At 32.9% G+C, this 18,310-nt stretch overlaps 2 protein-coding genes across 3 annotated transcripts; one reads left to right on the top strand and one right to left on the bottom strand.

Moving 5' to 3' along the window:
• Positions 1-2,699: 2,699 nt before the first annotated feature.
• On the bottom strand, positions 2,700-12,120 carry LOC140436391 (uncharacterized). 2 transcript variants are annotated; one of them, XM_072525150.1, is made up of 4 exons: positions 11,478-11,603; positions 8,773-8,991; positions 8,463-8,567; positions 2,700-4,899 (listed from the first exon to the last, which is right to left on the bottom strand). In XM_072525150.1, the coding sequence occupies exons 2-4, from the start codon at positions 8,939-8,941 to the stop codon at positions 3,725-3,727; spliced, it is 1,449 nt and encodes a 482-aa protein (XP_072381251.1). In that variant the 5' UTR covers positions 8,942-8,991; positions 11,478-11,603; the 3' UTR covers positions 2,700-3,724. The 2 variants fall into 2 exon arrangements, with proteins under 2 accessions (XP_072381251.1, XP_072381252.1); XM_072525151.1 differs by lacking the exons at positions 8,463-8,567; positions 8,773-8,991 and having other exon boundaries at positions 11,478-12,120.
• A 1,393-nt stretch (positions 12,121-13,513) lies between these two features.
• LOC140435464 (uncharacterized) lies at positions 13,514-14,739 on the top strand. The gene is made up of 2 exons (XM_072524198.1): positions 13,514-13,903; positions 14,018-14,739. The coding sequence occupies exons 1-2, from the start codon at positions 13,897-13,899 to the stop codon at positions 14,737-14,739; spliced, it is 729 nt and encodes a 242-aa protein (XP_072380299.1). The 5' UTR covers positions 13,514-13,896.
• The last annotated feature ends 3,571 nt before the right edge of the window (positions 14,740-18,310 follow it).

Here is an 18,310-nt window from a genome sequence, read left to right as displayed (position 1 = left end):
TAGCAAAATCTTTTACAATGAAACTTTTTTAAACTTCTTTTTTAATTTAAATATTATGTTTATATGGGATTAAGCCACAATTTATTGGTTGTAATGAAAATCACATTTTTTAACTAACCAAAGTTTGACGTTTTGAAATCGTTCTCAAAATATTTATGGAAATTTTGAACAACCTAAGAAAACGGCCAAGGATGGACCAAGGTTATTTTTATTGGTTATAATTATGATGATCATTGATCTCCTTTTTTAATCCGTAAAAGATACATGTTAGGTTAGGAGAAACAAAAATGTCAAAGTCTTAAAATCATCTGCGCAATGGTGCATAGCGCATCTCGCATGGTAAAGGTGAAAATTTAAGGTGGGATCCCTAGATCCTTGTATAAATTCTAGTTGAGGTATCTGTCGTGGAGACTGCCGCTCATGTCGCTGTTGGAAGGCAAACGTTTAAGGCTTGTGATCAGTATAAATGATAAACGGTATACCCTCAAGAAAATGGCGGAAGTGATGTATGCCACTGAATATGGCAAGCAACTCTCGGTCATATGTGCTGTAGTTTCGCTCCGCCCTAGAAAGCTTTCGAGAGAAGAGTCGATGCAAGAGAAAATTTTCTTACCATGTAAACGGCGATCACCGGATCGAACACGATCCGGTGGGAGAATACAGGCATACAGTGCTGGGCTGAGTCGCAGTGCAGATTTTACGTGGAAGCACACTTAGGTCTGCCCCTATATCAATAAAAAATTGAAGTTGGAGAGCACTATCGGTAATGAAGAGGCGGCGTAGTATGTGAGGGGCTGCGGTTGCCGCCATTACTGCGCTCTTTGTTTTAGTGACTGTATATACAAACCTGCAAAATATTATTTACAGGCTAATATTCTAATAAAATAATAGATAATAGATAATTGAACAGATATATTAAAAAGGTCAATACTCACAATCACAATCTTTATTTTCAAGGTGTTACAGAAGCGACCGATTTCGAGGCTTACAATATTTGCCTCATCCTCAGGCAAAGCAAAAAGTTTGTTTTATTAAAAAACAATAATATAGATATCGGCAATAAGAAGTTTTCCGCTTACATCCAGGGTACTGTCTGTCTTCATTTTTTCCTTTATGACTCTATCTATTGTAGTGAGCTGATATGTTGATCATTATATATGTTGTTGTTGTCAAAGTTTTTTTTATTATTAAAAAGGTAGGATTATCTTCTGGTTTGTAATAAAATTAAAAGTAGTTAAAGACAAATACACATACAGTATAAGCTGCCACATCCTGACTTTATATAGTTTAAAAACTTATGGAAGATAGAAAATCACATATTATGCAGTATGATGTCCTTTTTTGTTGTTTTTGTCACAGGTTCTTACAAGGTAAAGACCTAAATCTCTTTACCTAGTAAGACCTTTTATTTACATACGTATATAATGATCAACATATTATCACCTCACTACAATGATAGTGTCATAAGGAAAAGATGAAGACAGACAGTACCCTGGATGTAAGCGGAAAACTTCTTATTGGCGATATCTATATTATTGGTTTTTAACAAAACAAACTCTTTGCTGGGCCTGACGATGAGGCAAATATTGAAAGCCTGGAAACCGATCGCTTCTGTAAAACTTTGAAAGTAAATATTAGATTGTGAGTATTGACCTTTTTAATATATCTTTTCAATTATGGACTGACACTTGCAACCCTTTTATCACCATAATAATTATTATAATAGAGTCAAAGTAATATTAAATTTACTTACTTAAGTTGAGAGAAAACAGCAAACACCTTAAAAATGTTCACAGTTTTAAGTTTATTTAAATAACACTATAATTATAAACCAACACTATAATTATACCAACACACACATATATAGAGCTATTAAAAGTAAAAATTATATTTATATAATTAAATTCAACAGACATAAATGTGATTCGTAAGGATTACTGAATCCATATCTGTTAAAACTGCAAATTATGCGTCTTTATTTAGAGGTGTAGATTATCGTTACTTGAGAGTTTCTACTTGTTACTTTTGATACGCTTTTGTATATAATCAGTTACAGTAAAAGTGATTTTGTAACAAGTAGATACCTCTTCAGCATCTCTAGATTTTGGGAATGAATATATCACGCGTCCCTAGTGTTTATATTCTACTTTTCTGTTAGGCAAATATAATATAGATAAATTATTTTGTCATTTACTAAAATATGTGTATGTTTGTAGTATTCCTTTTCCATATCTCAAAAAAAGTTTTTTTCAAAAGGAAACAAGTGTGAAATAACAAAATTCAAATATATAAATTCAATTAACTTGAGTTTTTTCATGATGTCACGTTGGCGGTAGAGTCAATAGTAAAACGTAGAGCCAAACAGTTAAATGTAGAGTGAAGCAACCACCGATGATGGTAGTAAGAGAAAAAGAAATGTAGATAAAGACGAAATGGAATCTTTTCCAAGAAATAAAAAAGATGCCTGCAATACCAGTAAAAATAAGAAGTAAGGATCAGTCAGACAGGTTACTAGCAATGGTAAAAGATATAAATTAAGTAAATTGGAAGCTAGAAGAATTAAGAAGTTAGCAAAAAGAATTTAAGGTTTGCGTCCATGTAAGTTGTTTCAAATTATAGACTGCAACAAATTATTTAAAAGAAATTTCTCCAGTATTTAATCTTATATGAAGTTTCATATTAAATGTTAATAAAACTGCTTAAAACAAATGTTACATTTATTTTTTCTTTATTGCATTTTTAACAAATGTCTAAAATAAATTTTACATTTTTTCTCCAGTACGCACTCTCAAATGTGTTACTGCTTATAACAAATTTCACACTTGTACGGTTTTTCACCAGTGTGCAATCTCAAATGTGTTTTCCAATGATGTGCATGACTAAACTGCTTAAAACAAATTTCACACTTGTATGGTTTTTCGCCAGTGTGCAGTCTCAAATGCCTTTTCAAACTACTTGCTCGATTAAACTGTTTAAAACAAATTTCACACTTGTAAGAATTTTCCCCAGTGTGCAATGTTAAATGTGTTTTCAACTGACCTGCCAGAATAAACTAATTAAAACAAATTTCACACTTGTAAGGCTTTTCACCAGTGTGTACTCTCAAATGCCTTTTCAAACTACCTGCTTCTCTAAACTGTTTAAAACAAATTTCACACTTGTAAGGTTTTTCACCAGTGTGCAATCTCAAATGTGTTTTCCAATGATATGCATGACTAAACTGCTTAAAACAAATTTCACACTTGTATGGTTTTTCGCCAGAGTGCAATCTCAAATGCCTTTTCAAACTACTTGCTCGATTAAACTGTTTAAAACAAATTTCACACTTGTAAGAATTTTCCCCAGTGTGCAATGTTAAATGTGTTTTCAACTGACCTGCCAGAATAAACTAATTAAAACAAATTTCACACTTGTAAGGCTTTTCACCAGTGTGTACTCTCAAATGCCTTTTCAAACTACCTGCTTCCTTAAACTGTTTAAAACAAATTTCACACTTGTACGGTTTTTCACCAGTGTGCAATCTCAAATGTGTTTTCCAATGATATGCATGACTAAACTGCTTAAAACAAATTTCACACTTGTATGGTTTTTCGCCAGAGTGCAATCTCAAATGCCTTTTCAAACTACTTGCTCGATTAAACTGTTTAAAACAAATTTCACACTTGTAAGAATTTTCCCCAGTGTGCAATGTTAAATGTGTTTTCAACTGACCTGCCAGAATAAACTAATTAAAACAAATTTCACACTTGTAAGGCTTTTCACCAGTGTGTACTCTCAAATGCCTTTTCAAACTACCTGCTTCTCTAAACTGTTTAAAACAAATTTCACACTTGTAAGGTTTTTCTCCAGTGTGTACTCTCAAATGCCTTTTCAAATCACCTGTTTGATTAAACTGCTTAAAACAAATTTCACACTTGCATGGTTTTTCACCAGTGTGTACTCTCAAATGCTTTTTCAGATCACCTACTTCATTAAACTGCTTAAAACAAATTTCACAGTTGTATGGTTTTTCGCCAGTGTGCAGTCTCAAATGCCTTTTCAAACTACCTGCTTCTCTAAACTGTTTAAAACAAATTTCACACTTGTAAGGTTTTTCTCCAGTGTGTACTCTCAAATGCCTTTTCAAATCACCTGTTTGATTAAACTGCTTAAAACAAATTTCACACTTGCATGGTTTTTCGCCAGTGTGCAGTCTCAAATGCTTTTTCAAACTACCTGCTTCATTAAACTGCTTAAAACAAATTTCACAGTTGTATGGTTTTTCACCAGTGTGTACTCTCAAATGCTTTTTCAGATCACCTGCTTCATTAAATTCCTTAAAACAAATTTCACACTTGCATGGTTTTTCGCCAGTGTGCAGTCTCAAATGCCTTTTCAAACTACCTGCTTCTCTAAATTGCTTAAAACAAATTTCACACTTGTAAGATTTTTCCCCATTGTGGGATTTTATATGTCGTTTCAAATTACTTGCTCGATTAAACTGCTTCAAACAAATTTCACACTTGTACGGTTTTTCACCAGTGTGCACTCTCAAATGTGTTTTCAACTGATATGCTTGATTAAACTGCTTAAAACAAATTTCACACTTGTAAGATTTTTCCCCAGTGTGGGATTTTATATGTTGTTTCAAATTATTTGCTTGATTAAATTGCTTAAAACAAATTTCACACTTGTACGGTTTTTTACCAGTGTGAACTCTCAAATGTATTTTCAAATGAGCTTCTCGATTAAACTGCTTAAAACAAACTTCGCACTTGTAAGATCTTTGTCCAGTTGCAACTTTCATATTTTTATTTAATGTTTTTCCTTCAGAGTGTTGACTCATATAATTTCCTTCGTAAGATGAATCTTCAGTTAGTCTCTCCATAATTTCCATTTTGTGATCTTCTTGGATGTAACCTAAAATACAAACCAGCTATAATATAAATATTTGAGTATTATAAGTAAAAATGAGTTCAATAATCAAAGTAAAGCATAATAAAATTGAAGACAGTTGAAATAGTAAATGATATAAACATGTTTTAGAAACCTGTGTTTATATGTGTAATAATCACCAGAACGACTTTTAAATATGCATGAAATTCTTTTTATGATGTAGCATTAAAAAACAGAGATGTAGCATCTCTGATTCTGTGATCAACTCTCTCATCCATCGGGCCATTTCGATTTCTGAACCTGACAACCTTAGAGAAGAACTTGGCCATCTGCAAAAAACCCTTGTCGCCAACGGTTACTCCAAGTCCACAATTCAAAATATTACACACCGACATCTACATCCCCCTTTACACCCTAGGACGACAAATTCAGAATCTTCGGGTAATACTCCTGTGGCTTTTCTTCCGTATATTCGAAGTGTCACTGATTCTTCTTCTTCTGGTTCCTATCCGTTTCGGATGTTGGAAATCATATTGGCAATCATGACCTTGCTCGCTGCGGCTCGAAACAGCTCCGTTGAGGTTTTCTTAAACCATGTTCTCAGTGTCACTGATAGGATTGGCAAAATTCTTCGCAAAGAAGGTATCAGGACTACTTTTCGACCACCCAAGAAAATCTCACAATATCTACCCTCTCCTAAGGACCCATTACCGCCCCTATCTTCTTGTGGTGTCTATTCTATTCCTTGTTCATGTGGACAAGTGTATATTGGCGAAACTGGTCGTTCCGTCAAAACTCGGATTCAAGAGCATCAAAGATGCATTCGATCACGTCTCTTCTCCCATTCTGCAGTTGCAGAACACTGCCAAGAAACCGGTCATTCCATATTGTTCGAAAAAACCCATATTATTTCTAAGAGCCCCTTCTTTTATTCCAGGAAAATCCGCGAATCTCTAGAGATCCGAAAAAATCCACATAATATCAATCGAGAGGAAGGATACTACTTGTCTCCCATCTGGAATCTCAGTCTAGAGCCGCCGTCCGGTCCCGCTACCACGATGCAGCCACATGATTGGCCAGCGCGCGCTTCTTGACGTTCGCGCCACGGAGTGTGCCGATACGTCCCGACACGACAGGTCACCGCGACTATAAATAGAGCGGTAGCGGAGTAATCGTCGGATTCACTCCCCGCCTCTCGACGCGTTAGTGTTCTGAGCTGTTGGACGTGAATCCCTGTCCTGGCATTTGGTTTTCACCTCTGGCTGCGTTATGTAGTTGAGTTACTGTGACCAAATGCCCATCTTGGTAGTTAGTATTCGCCTCTGGTTGCGTTGAGTAACTGAGTTACCGTTGCTAACTACCCATCTTCCTGTCTTTTGTTTTCTTTTTTGTTCTCCTGAAGAAGCTACATACAATTGTAGCGAAACGTCGAGATGAACCCACTTTTGGGTCACTCACAAATGACACGGTCCAAACCCGGAAGACGAATAAACTATAATAACTGGAAAGAATGGTATATTAATTCCAAAAAGGGACTGTATTATAAAACTATCCAAACAGAGATCCCATCTAAAAGCTGGTTTACTGACTATCAAGGCAACAAGGTCTTTATATCATATATATGTAGACTTAGGTTTGGCCAATCCTTAGTTCCACAACATAAACATAAAATAGGACTGTCAGACACAAACTGTTGTGAATGTGGAGAATTAGGATCCGCAGAACATATGATATTAGATTGTAAATTAAAAAAAAAAAGAAATAGATTATTTTATAGATCAAATTTATATTACACAATATATAAGAAAACATTTTAATCTATAAGCTTTGATTGCTACTAAAGATAAAAGTATCTATGAGATCCTAATTAAACACATTATTAATATAAAACTAAAATTGTGAAAATTAAAATATAAAAAAAAGAAAAAGGTAAATAAAAAAAAAAAAAGAAATACATAAATAAAAAAAAATTAAAAAAAAAGAAAATATATAGAAAATAAAAAAAAATATATTAAAAAAAAACACACAAAGAGGACCTAAACCACCGAGGAATTGAACCGGGTTTATGCCCTAGCGCTGTGTTAAAATACATATATATATATATATATATATATATATATATATATATATATATATATATATATATATATATATATATATATACATAATTTAATAGTTATTAATAGTATTAGTATTTAGTATAGCATAAAAACAAAAAAAAGTGCTCACCAAAATATATATGTAGGTACCTGTATAATATATGTGTGAATTACTATTGTAAATCATTATTATCAAATATTCATAAATATAATGAGTATAAGAGATATAATTATAAGAGAAATTTTAGTTCGACTAATGGATTAAGTCCACAGTCAAAAGAAACCAACAGCACACACACAATACAGAATTATTGACATTCTTTTATAACATGAAGAAGGTGATTTGCTTCAAAGGTAGTGTTTACAAAGAAATATTCTAGTTGTTGTTTCCAATTTGAATATAAGCCTTGAACCATTATCACAAGTACATTTTGTGCAATTATTGATTCCTTTTTCCCATTTCCTCTTCCAGTAATCTCATCACGACCTGTATCAAAAAATAAATTACTTTTAATAGACATTTCATCAATACAAATACTACAGTGCTTGTCCTGATCTAACATTGTGTTCACTTTTAATTTTAGGGCATCAAATATTTGGTCATTATTCAAACCAGGTTTACAGACCAAATTTTCAGTAATTTTTTAAAGACTTCGTTTTGAGGGCAAATACAATATTCTTTCCATAAAAGCCTAGGCTCTTGGGCCCAAAAATATAGTGTTGATGCAAATTGTTTATATTCATCAGAGTATCTTCTACTTTTTGGAGGTTTAGTTTTTAAAATTGCTTGAGCTTTCACTATTTCTGCTAGGGGTTTGTTTAATAACTTGTCACACATTTGAAAAAATTTACTTATAATTTAATAATCTAATATCATCTTCCTTCTTTTTGGAGGAGGTACATGCTTTTTTTACATGTGCAAGTAAAGTTTTTATTTTCAACCTCATTTTGCTTTTTCTTGGTGTACCACCACATAACTTTGAGGGGGTTTGTGTTGCAGAGGATTGTGCATATGGGGTGAAGCTTTGTGGAGTATGGTGCCTATGTGGAGTAGACACTTCCTGCCTATTAACATCAGCATCTGAAATATAAAAATATATTTAATGACCAAATAACATATTGTAACGAAATAGCCCATCTCTGATACGTCATAATTCTTAGAAGGACAAATCTAGAAAACGTAAGAATCGGCATGTCAATACCGCCCGTATTCGATGGTTCTTTCGACGAGACAATTAGAGGTGCGACAACGCCAGAATATTCTCGAACCTAGTAACTGTAGTATATATACAAGTAACGATGATTAAAGTTTTTAGTTGTTAAGATACTACCGAACTGTAAAGTTATAAATAAATATACGTATATAAATTCGAACCGCTCGTTTTATTTAATCTCGCTACAATATAAATGTTCAAAGTAGATGTGTTAATGCTTATTAGTCATTAATTGAATGCATAATACAGTTGTAGGAGCAATAAATAAAATTACCTGTTACCAGAAACTCTTCCATCAAAGTATCAGGTATAGTACTATGTTTGTCATCAACTGGATTATTAATAGCAACTGGATGCACATTGTCTATTTCAGTTGTACCTAAAACCACAACATAAATATTACTCAGTATGTAACCATAAGATATATGTTCTTAATAAGGCTGATAAAAGATCATTAAATTTCACAATTCCAGATCCTGTTTATATTATGAAATACAACAAACAACTTATATAAGTAGATACTGATTTTTATATGACGTTTATAAAAAAAGCACTATAATTGGGAATAAATAAAAAGTATCTACCTTCCAGCCTTATGACTTTCTTTATTGGTTTGTCTGTGTGTTTGGAATATTGGCGAGAAAATTGTTGGATGTGCTTGTTCAAATAAGGTCTTCCTTGTGTTTCCTTTGGACATGTACACCGGTTCAAAATGTTTCTCGCACATTTTATAATCACTATGCAATTCAGCATGCTTAGAAAGCAGATCTTCCCTGTTGGCTGCTTTCAGCCAAAACTGAGCTCTAAAAAAAAATGTATTTAACTAAAATATAAAAATTCAGAGAACATTTGTAACACGTTTGAATTTCAAATTTAATTTGTTTACCTGCTACGATAAGTGGGTTTTGAAAAGAGACTAATTTCTTCACCAGATTTCGATGGGCACACACGAACAATACAATAAAATCCTTCTTTTCGTGCAGCCATCACAATAAGTTTATTACACAAATATATTAAATTAACTAACTAAATTAATTAAACTAACTATTATGAAACAAACATCAAACACTTCTCAATATACAAACAAACTTCAATTTTTAGGTTGACAACAAAACTAATTAGAACATGGCGGATTAGCACATGCGCAAAGAAATTTGGATTGTGAAAAGGCCCCTCGTTTCGCTTCTTGTTGGGATGGTGTATTCTGTGGTCTGACTGCGTATAGATGTGAACCATTACTCACTTTACAGTTAAATTGTTCTTTAATTAATCCAAAATTTTGCAAATATTTGATTAATTCCGCATTGAAAATAAAGTTCTGATGAGTTAAAAATGCAGGAATAAATTAAACCCCTATAAAAATAGTGTCCAGTGAAAAAATGTATGGATACATCTTCTTACATTTACTGCACCAAAAACCATGGTTTAATTTCGAATTTTACATTTAAAGTGTTCATTAATTAATCCAACCTTTTGTAAATATTACAAATATTCTGTATCATAATACTAAAATACCAAAAAACATGATTTTTTCAATAGAAAAAATTAAGCACAAAATTGTAATGAAATAAATTTTATTTATATGTTCCGTTTCGTTACATATTTAAATTTATAAAATAAAAATCGATATTTTAAAACATTATTTTTCAATCGTTTGGCAACGTTGGAATTAGCGAGGAAACTCCGATTTTATGTGATAAGATTCCAAAAATGAAAAGCCGCAAAAGAGACGGAAAATATTAACGTCCGAAGAGAAAGTAATGATACGAAACGTTTATGAAGGCAGAAAAATGGCATTAAATGTTAGCCAGGCGGTCGAACCCATCATAAAAAAACCAAAAACAAAAAAAAACGAGAAGAACATAAGTAGTAAGTGTATATAGTGTTTGTGTTTAAATAGAATAGTACAATGTTTTATTACATCAAAAATTATTTTTATTTTGTTTTTACAGAATTTTATTTTGTTTTATAGGATTTTATTTTGTTTTGTTTTATACTGTTTAAGTGTTTTGTTCATTTGATTTAATGGGACAATATGGCTCTTGGCAAATACCCATTTAAAAAAAGTAACGCGCCACAAGACATACCTTCGGGTGGTGTGGAAACTGTCTTAAAATGTGTTTTAAAAAAATTTCATTGTGTAACTCTTTAAGGACGGGTCACGTTAAAAGACGTTTTAGCGTAATCACAACAGCCGGGTGGCATCAGTAAGCTTTCTGCAAAATTACTTGTTTTTTATAGCTTTTTGTTTGTGGCATTCTGTATTTTTAGGAGACTGCAGGGAATAAGCCACAAAATATTTATTTATAGATTTAATTTACTGATGTTTCGATCTCTATATAAAGAGATCATTTTCAAATATACAAGTGATAGTAATATTTATTTTTCTATGGCTTTTTGTTTGCCGTTCTGTATAATTAGAAATAATGTTGGGAATAAGTAAGAATATATTTAATTGAAATGTTTAATTTACTGATGTTTCGATCCCTATATAAAGAGATCGTTTTCAAATATACAAATGATAGTAATATTTATTTTTCTGTGACTTTTTGCTTGTGACATTCCGTATTTTTAGGGAGAATGCTGGAAATATGTTTATTTTACTGACGTTTCGATCTCTATTCTAGAGACCGTTTTTAAAGTTAAGAAAAAAAAAAGAAAATAAATAATATAAGATTATATAAATATCTAATAAACAAATAAAATAAATATAAGTATAATTTATATCTTTGAAAACGGTCTTTGGGTATAGAAATAAAGGTTTCTGACAATGAATCTGTCAAAATATGCCTGAGCTAAGCGAATGGAGTATATCAATAATAGAAAACACTGTCATTTTGTCAGACTTAAAATGCAAAACATAAAACTATCTATGCACACCAGATAAAATGTCACTATGTCACTGAACTGAATAACACTGGTTCAGTTTAAAACATGTCTGATTCCATCTGCACATACTTATTTTTTCAGACATAGTGGGCATTCTGATTGTTTATTATTCTGTGCTATTACTAAACTTTTTTAAACTGCCAAAAAACTTGTTTCACATTGTGAAAAAGCTGTAAATTTACATCATTTAAAATGTTTTGAAACAGAGAAACCTATGAAAAAAAATTGGCAACCTGACAAGTGGTAAAACACTGTCATCTTCAATTTCTTCAACACAAATATCACCTTAAAAACAACGACAAATATGTCTCAAATTAGCATGGCTAATAGAGGGACCAAAGTTGGCGAGGCTTGGGAAAGTTATTCCTATTATAATATGGAGAAATACATAGTCACTAACCTTTTTGAGTTTTTTGGTTTTCTTCAAATGACTTAAGTTTATATCCATGTTGTTCCATTTCAGTATCTATGGGGTATTTCTTTAAGTTGAAATAATCATATGTGTAATGTGTACTTTGAATATTGGATTCCTCCTGAATTTCAAATTTAAAGCCATCCAATTCTTTATACTCTATTTCTATTTTACACGTTTCGTCGCTAATTTCTTGTTTTCCTTCCATTTTATTACACCTGATTTTAACCTATTAATTTTTAAATTTCTTATCGCTTGGATTTGGATTGTATGTGCTTCATTTCTAAAGTAAACACCATACCATATACATATATAAGAAGGTTAGGTGTAAACACCTGTGGCCTGTTTGCGGGAAGCAAAGTAGTCGGGGCACACTTTAAAAACTGTTTTACTGATTTATTAACAATAAACTACATACTAAAAACAAGTAAGAAAACTGTAAGAGTTCTTTTTGTTGTCACCTCGTCGTCTGATCGTGTTCTGACATTCACATGACAGCCATCAGCTGCTCTGATCTCTGATCTCCTCTTCTTTTCTCCGTCGACGTTCCCTCACTTCGGTGGCACAGTCAACAGTCAACCCATGTGTGGCTGGAGGTTAACTGTCAATCTGCCAAAGGGCTCCCCTCCAGTGAGGAGCTGGTTTGGAACAATGCTCCCATGGTCTCACGTAGACGTTGGACAAAACTATGCTCGTCGGGTGTAACAGCACTAGGGACAATCAGCTGTCCAGGGAGACTCACTGACATACCATACACTAACTCGGAGGCTGTACATACAATGTCTTGTTTGAAAGTGTTTCGAAGGCTTAGCATGACCAGAGGAAGGGCTTCAACCCACGATACTGTGTCAGCGGCGATGAGAGCAGCCTTGAGCGTTCGGTGGAAACGTTCAATACATCCGTTTGACTGGGTGGTAGGCAGTGGTTTTAATATGTTGTACACCTAGCAATCCATTGAGCTGGCGAAACAACTGGCTCTCAAATTGCCTACCTCGGTCCGTTGTTATGGTTGCTGGCACGCCAAACCGGGATATCCATCCCTCAAGGAGCTTCTGCGCGACAACTTCGGTTGTAATCTCCGAGATAGGTATGGCCTCTGGCCATCTTGTGAAACGGTAGATGATTGTGAGCAGGTATCGAAAGTTCTGATTTGCTGGAAGTGGGCCCACGATGTCGACATGTATGTGTGCGAATCGATCGTCTGGCATTCCTAGAGGTGTCACAGGTGTAACAGTGTGACGTCCGATTTTGGCACGTTGATATTGGATGCACTTTCGTGACCACTGCTTGACTTGGCGATTCATGTTATGCCACACAGAACGTTCAGCAATCATTCGTAATGTAGCAGCATGCCCTGGGTGGGACTGCGTGTGGAACTTCAGGAAAACATCTCTTTGGAATACAGCTGGCACATAAACTCGTATACGACCATCTTGGACTGAACAATAAATAGGCCGCTGGCTATCTGGTCGAACTATGCGTTGAAGTTGTAAGGAACTGGCAGGATCGTTCAGGGTCTGTTGAAGACCCGCATCTGTAGTCTGAGCTTTGTATAGCCGGTCATAGTCCATGGTAATGGGTGTTGTGATAGCGTCTACTTCAGGTCGCGAGAGACAATCGGCAACGATATTGGCTGCGCCCTGTATATGTCGAATATCGGTGGAGAATTGGCCAATAAATTCTAGTTGAGGTATTTGTCGTGGAGACTGCCGCTCATGTCGCTGTTGGAAGGCAAACGTTTAAGGCTTGTGATACAGTGCTGGGCTGAGTCGCAGTGCAGATTTTACGTGGAAGCACATTTAGGTCTGCCCCTATATCAATAAAAAATTGAAGTTGGAGAGCACTATCGGTAATGAAGAGGCGGCGTAGTATGTGAGGGGCTGCGGTTGCCGCCATTACTGCGCTCTTTGTTTTAGTGACTGTATATACAAACCTGCAAAATATTATTTACAGGCTAATATTCTAATAAAATAATAGATAATTGAACAGATATATTAAAAAGGTCAATACTCACAATCACAATCTTTATTTTCAAGGTGTTACAGAAGCGACCGATTTCGAGGCTTACAATATTTGCCTCATCCTCAGGCAAAGCAAAAAGTTTGTTTTGTTAAAAAACAATAATATAGATATCGGCAATAAGAAATTTTCCGCTTACATCCAGGGTACTGTCTGTCTTCATCTTTTCCTTTATGACTCTATCTATTAGGTTTGTTTCTGCAGTGGTTTGCTTACCGTTTGTAAACTATGCACTCTGCGCAGACGTGAAATTAGACTGTTTTCTGACCGTTGTCAAAATTTATGCTGCACGAACGATTTGCTGATTGTTGAAATTAAATTAATCTAACCTAACATTTTTGGTTATCGAGATTAATAATTTTTTTAATCAAACAAATATATTTCTAATATGGAAGGTAAGTACTACTTACTTTTTTTCAAAACAATAACTTCGTCTAAAGTGAAAGTTTAACAAAATAATAATGAGACACATTTTTCTAAACCGCATTTAAAGATTACATTTGTTTTAGATTTACAAGAGTTTATAATTGTAAACCAAAGCCCATCGACAAGTGTTTCAGTCAGTATATCTTGGACCCACAACCAGACACTGTCATTAATAGACTTTTATAAAAAATACAGAGATATGGTAGGGAGTTTCCAAATGAAATCCATGAAAGTAATGTGGGCAAAGATAGCAGAACAACTAAATGACTTACATAATGTTAATTTGAATGCATGTCACTGCGAAAATAGATGGAGAGTAATTGAAAGAAATTATAAGAAATATATAGATGAGAGTAAAAAAACAGGAAGAGGCCGCAAAACATTTGAATATAGTGATGAACTAGATGAGATATTTGGGCAAAAAAGAAATGTCAATCCTGAATTGCTGTTATCTAATGAAACAGTTGCACATCACATAGATAAAAAGCCTGAAGATGTAACAACAGCTAAAGCCAGTGTTCTTAGTTCTACACCACAATCACTTAAAAGAAAGAGAGAGAAACCAGTTAGCAGAAACAATATTCTCCAAAAGATGTGTGAAGATAAAAAGGAATATTATACAGAAATGCTAAAAATTCACAAAGAGAAATTAGAAGTGATGAAAGAAAAAAACAAAACAAAGAAACTGTTTGAAGCAGAAAGACTTTTAGAAATAAGGAAACAAAATAAACTGAGAGAGAAGACAAACGAATTGCTTAGCAAATATTTAGTAGTACAAGAATCTTTACCTACTCAAATACTTTAACTTTTAGGAAAGTACATTTAAGGTCAAGTTTGTCACAGGTTTTTTTAATAAAAAAGCATCAGAGTTTTATTTTTATTTCCTACAAATTGAATGTGTAACAAATAAAATGAATATACATATATTAACTCTAAAACTTAAAAATATGTTTTAAATACATCATACTTTAAGTAATCCTTGTTTTCCAGTTTGTAGCCAAGAGATTAAAAGATTTCAGAAAATTAAAAAAAAAATGTAGTCATTATTCATTTACATAGGTAACAAATTCATGACTTCATTTCTTCTTTCCATTCCATTTCTGTCTGCATGATTCTCTTCGATGTCCAAATTAACTGGTAAAATATTTTCATCAATATTTTCTGCCTCATATTCAAATTGGTCTTCGATTGTCATATTATGAAGAACACAACATACTCTTATAAAATGTATTATATCTGGTATAGCTCTTAATTTTACATGGTACAACTGCCGGAATTTCTGCTTAAGTAGACCAAAACAGTGTTCAACTACATATCTATTTTTGCTTAATTTCATATTGTAATTTAGCTGTCTTCTTGTTAAGTTACCTCTATCTTTAAAAGGAGTTAGGAGATTGGGCAAACATGGATAACCACTATCCCCTAAAATAAAATAATCTGCACACTTTACAACTATAGTCTCAGCTAACGGTGAAGTTCTGAAAACTCTGCTGTCATGTATTGATCCTGGATAACCGACAAATAGATCCCTTATTCTTCTTTGGTGGTCACAAACTACTTGCAACTAAAAATATATATAAAAATTCTAGTCAGTTTTTAAGGTTATAAGATATGTATTAGTATGTGATTACCTGAATAGAATAATAATGTTTTCTATTTAAGTATGAGTCTGGATCATTTGTTGGTTTGTCTATTTTAATGTGACTTCCATCAATTACTCCAATAACACCTGGAAAATTGTTTTGCCTAAAGTTTCTCTCAATTTCTATTTTCTCTTCACCTAATGGCCATTTAATTACTTGAGGGGCCATATTGCTCAGGAAATATGTTAACTTTCTAATTAATTTAAAAAGAGTGCTGATAGCAATGTCGAATCTATCAGTTACATCTCTGAAAGATGCAGTCTGGTGACCAACGAACCATAAATATATTAATGTTTGTTCATATTCTCCAAGCTTCCCATTGCCTCCCGCTTAATAATGAAAATATTGTGAATATCTGAAGTGGTTCGCAATATCTTCTGCAACAGCACGACTAACGCGAAAGTGTTCAATAAATTCACAATCGTTGTAACTTGACACCGTTTCTTCAATATAATTCTTATTTTTAGGCCTTATACGTTCATCTAGAATTTGTAACAAATCTTCATCTGACGACAATTCTTCAATGTCAAAAACCTCTTCATCGGAAGAAGAACTTTCAGAAGATTCCTAAAATATATTTTTTTCACTTCATAAGTTATTTAATCATAGTTATATCACCTATAATTACCATGTTGGATATTTAATCCAAAAATTTATTCAATAAAGGATAATCAATGTAAATACACCAAACGTTGGAATTGAACAATAACGAATAAATAGTCAGTTCAATATAACTTAGTGAAAAATATTTACAATATAATATATATACAGTAGACTCCCTCTATAACGAGAACTGAAATGGCAGACTAATTACCTCGTTATAAGCGGATCTCGTTATATCCAACAACAATAATATTGTGCATACATATGAATATGTAGTTTTCTAAAACATTAACTTTCTATAGTGAAGCCATTCGGAGCAATATAATATGCTAATAAATATTGTTTGAATGGCGTTTTTAAAACAAAGTTGTTTACTTTTATTGTCAATGAAATGCATTAAAACAAAAAAGAGTTGTTTACTTTTACTGTCAATGATATATGTTAAAACAAAAAATCTGTATTCTGTAAATATGTATAAAGCGTATAAAGTTATTTTGTCATTTTTGACTGCTTTAAATTGTCCAGTATTCTATCTATCATATTTTCTAAAGATGTGAAACAGTTTTATGCTTCTTCATTTGCGTTTTGTCCTTGGATAAAGTTTCTGACAACCTTTAAAACACTTTCAACATCTTGTCTATTAGGACCCATATTATTAGGTGTGAATGGTCAACCCAATACAATGACACTTGTGAATCATAAATTTTACATTTCCGACTAAGAATCATAAATTGTAAGAAGTTTATTGCGGACGGCCCGCAGTTAAAAAGGGTATTTATTTATAGCTACTGTCGGGCCAAAACGTAAAAAACACGTTTTGCAATCTTATTGTCTCTCGTTATAAGCAAATTTACCTCGCTATAAAGGGTTATAGTTCAATAGAAATTTCACGGGACATCTAATGTACCTCGTTATAAGCGAAATCTCGTAATAACCGTGTTCGTTATAAAGGGAGTACACTGTATTTACAGGTTAAGAATAAGAAACCTTATTTTATTTATTTATACTTAGTACGCCTGCGTCAAACTATTAGTTGGAACATAATCTTCAAACCAGAATGGCTATTTGAAAACGGTCGACAAATCTGCAAGAACATCTGACCAAACAGTTGGAGTTTGAAATTAAACCTGCACGAACACAATTATTTTACTGCGCAAACTCGCGCGTTGTAAAACCGTTTCCAACTACTGCAGAAACAAACCTATTGTAGTGAGCTGATATGTTGATCATTATATATGTTGTTGTTGTCAAAGTTTTTTTTATTATTAAAAAGGTAGGATTATCTTCTGGTTTGTAATAAAATTAAAAGTAGTTAAAGACAAATACACATACAGTATAAGCTGCCACATCCTGACTTTATATAGTTTAAAAACTTATGGAAGATAGAAAATCACATAGGTATTATGCAGTATGATCTCCTTTTTTGTTGTTTTTGTCACAGGTTCTTACAAGGTAAAGACCTAAATCTCTTTACCTAGTAAGACCTTTTATTTACATACGTATATAATGATCAACATATTATCACCTCACTACAATGATAGTGTCATAAGGAAAAGATGAAGACAGACAGTACCCTGGATGTAAGCGGAAAACTTCTTATTGGCGATATCTATATTATTGGTTTTTAACAAAACAAACTCTTTGCTGGGCCTGAGGATGAGGCAAATATTGAAAGCCTTGAAACCGATCGCTTCTGTAAAACTTTGAAAGTAAATATTAGATTGTGAGTATTGACCTTTTTAATATATCTTTTCAATTATGGACTGACACTTGCAAACCTTTTATCACCATAATAATTATTATAATAGAGTCAAAGTAATATTAAATTTACTTACTTAAGTTGAGAGAAAACAGCAAACACCTTAAAAATGTTCACAGTTTTAAGTTTATTTAAATAACACTATAATTATAAACCAACACTATAATTATACCAACACACACATATATAGAGCTATTAAAAGTAAAAATTATATTTATATAATTAAATTCAACAGACATAAATGTGATTCGTAAGGATTACTGAATCCATATCTGTTAAAACTGCAAATTATGCGTCTTTATTTAGAGGTGTAGATTATCGTTACTTGAGAGTTTCTACTTGTTACTTTTGATACGCTTTTGTATATAATC

Source organism: Diabrotica undecimpunctata, chromosome 3, assembly GCF_040954645.1.
Source record: "Diabrotica undecimpunctata isolate CICGRU chromosome 3, icDiaUnde3, whole genome shotgun sequence".
NCBI classification, from domain to species: Eukaryota; Metazoa; Arthropoda; class Insecta; order Coleoptera; family Chrysomelidae; genus Diabrotica; species Diabrotica undecimpunctata.
The sequence above is the reverse complement of the archived record's forward strand: the minus strand, read 5'-3'. Positions and strand labels throughout refer to the sequence as shown.

Excerpts from the sequence above, each read along its gene's own strand:
- LOC140436391 (XM_072525150.1), bottom strand. The coding sequence starts at position 8,941 with ATGCTGAATTGCATAGTGATTATAAAATGTGCGAGAAACATTTTGAAC. Across the intron at positions 8,568-8,772 it reads GAAAGTCATAAGGCTGGAAG|GTACAACTGAAATAGACAAT; the intron begins GTAGATACTTTT and ends TTGTGGTTTTAG. Across the intron at positions 4,900-8,462 it reads GGAAGAGTTTCTGGTAACAG|GTTACATCCAAGAAGATCAC; the intron begins GTAATTTTATTT and ends TTTGTATTTTAG.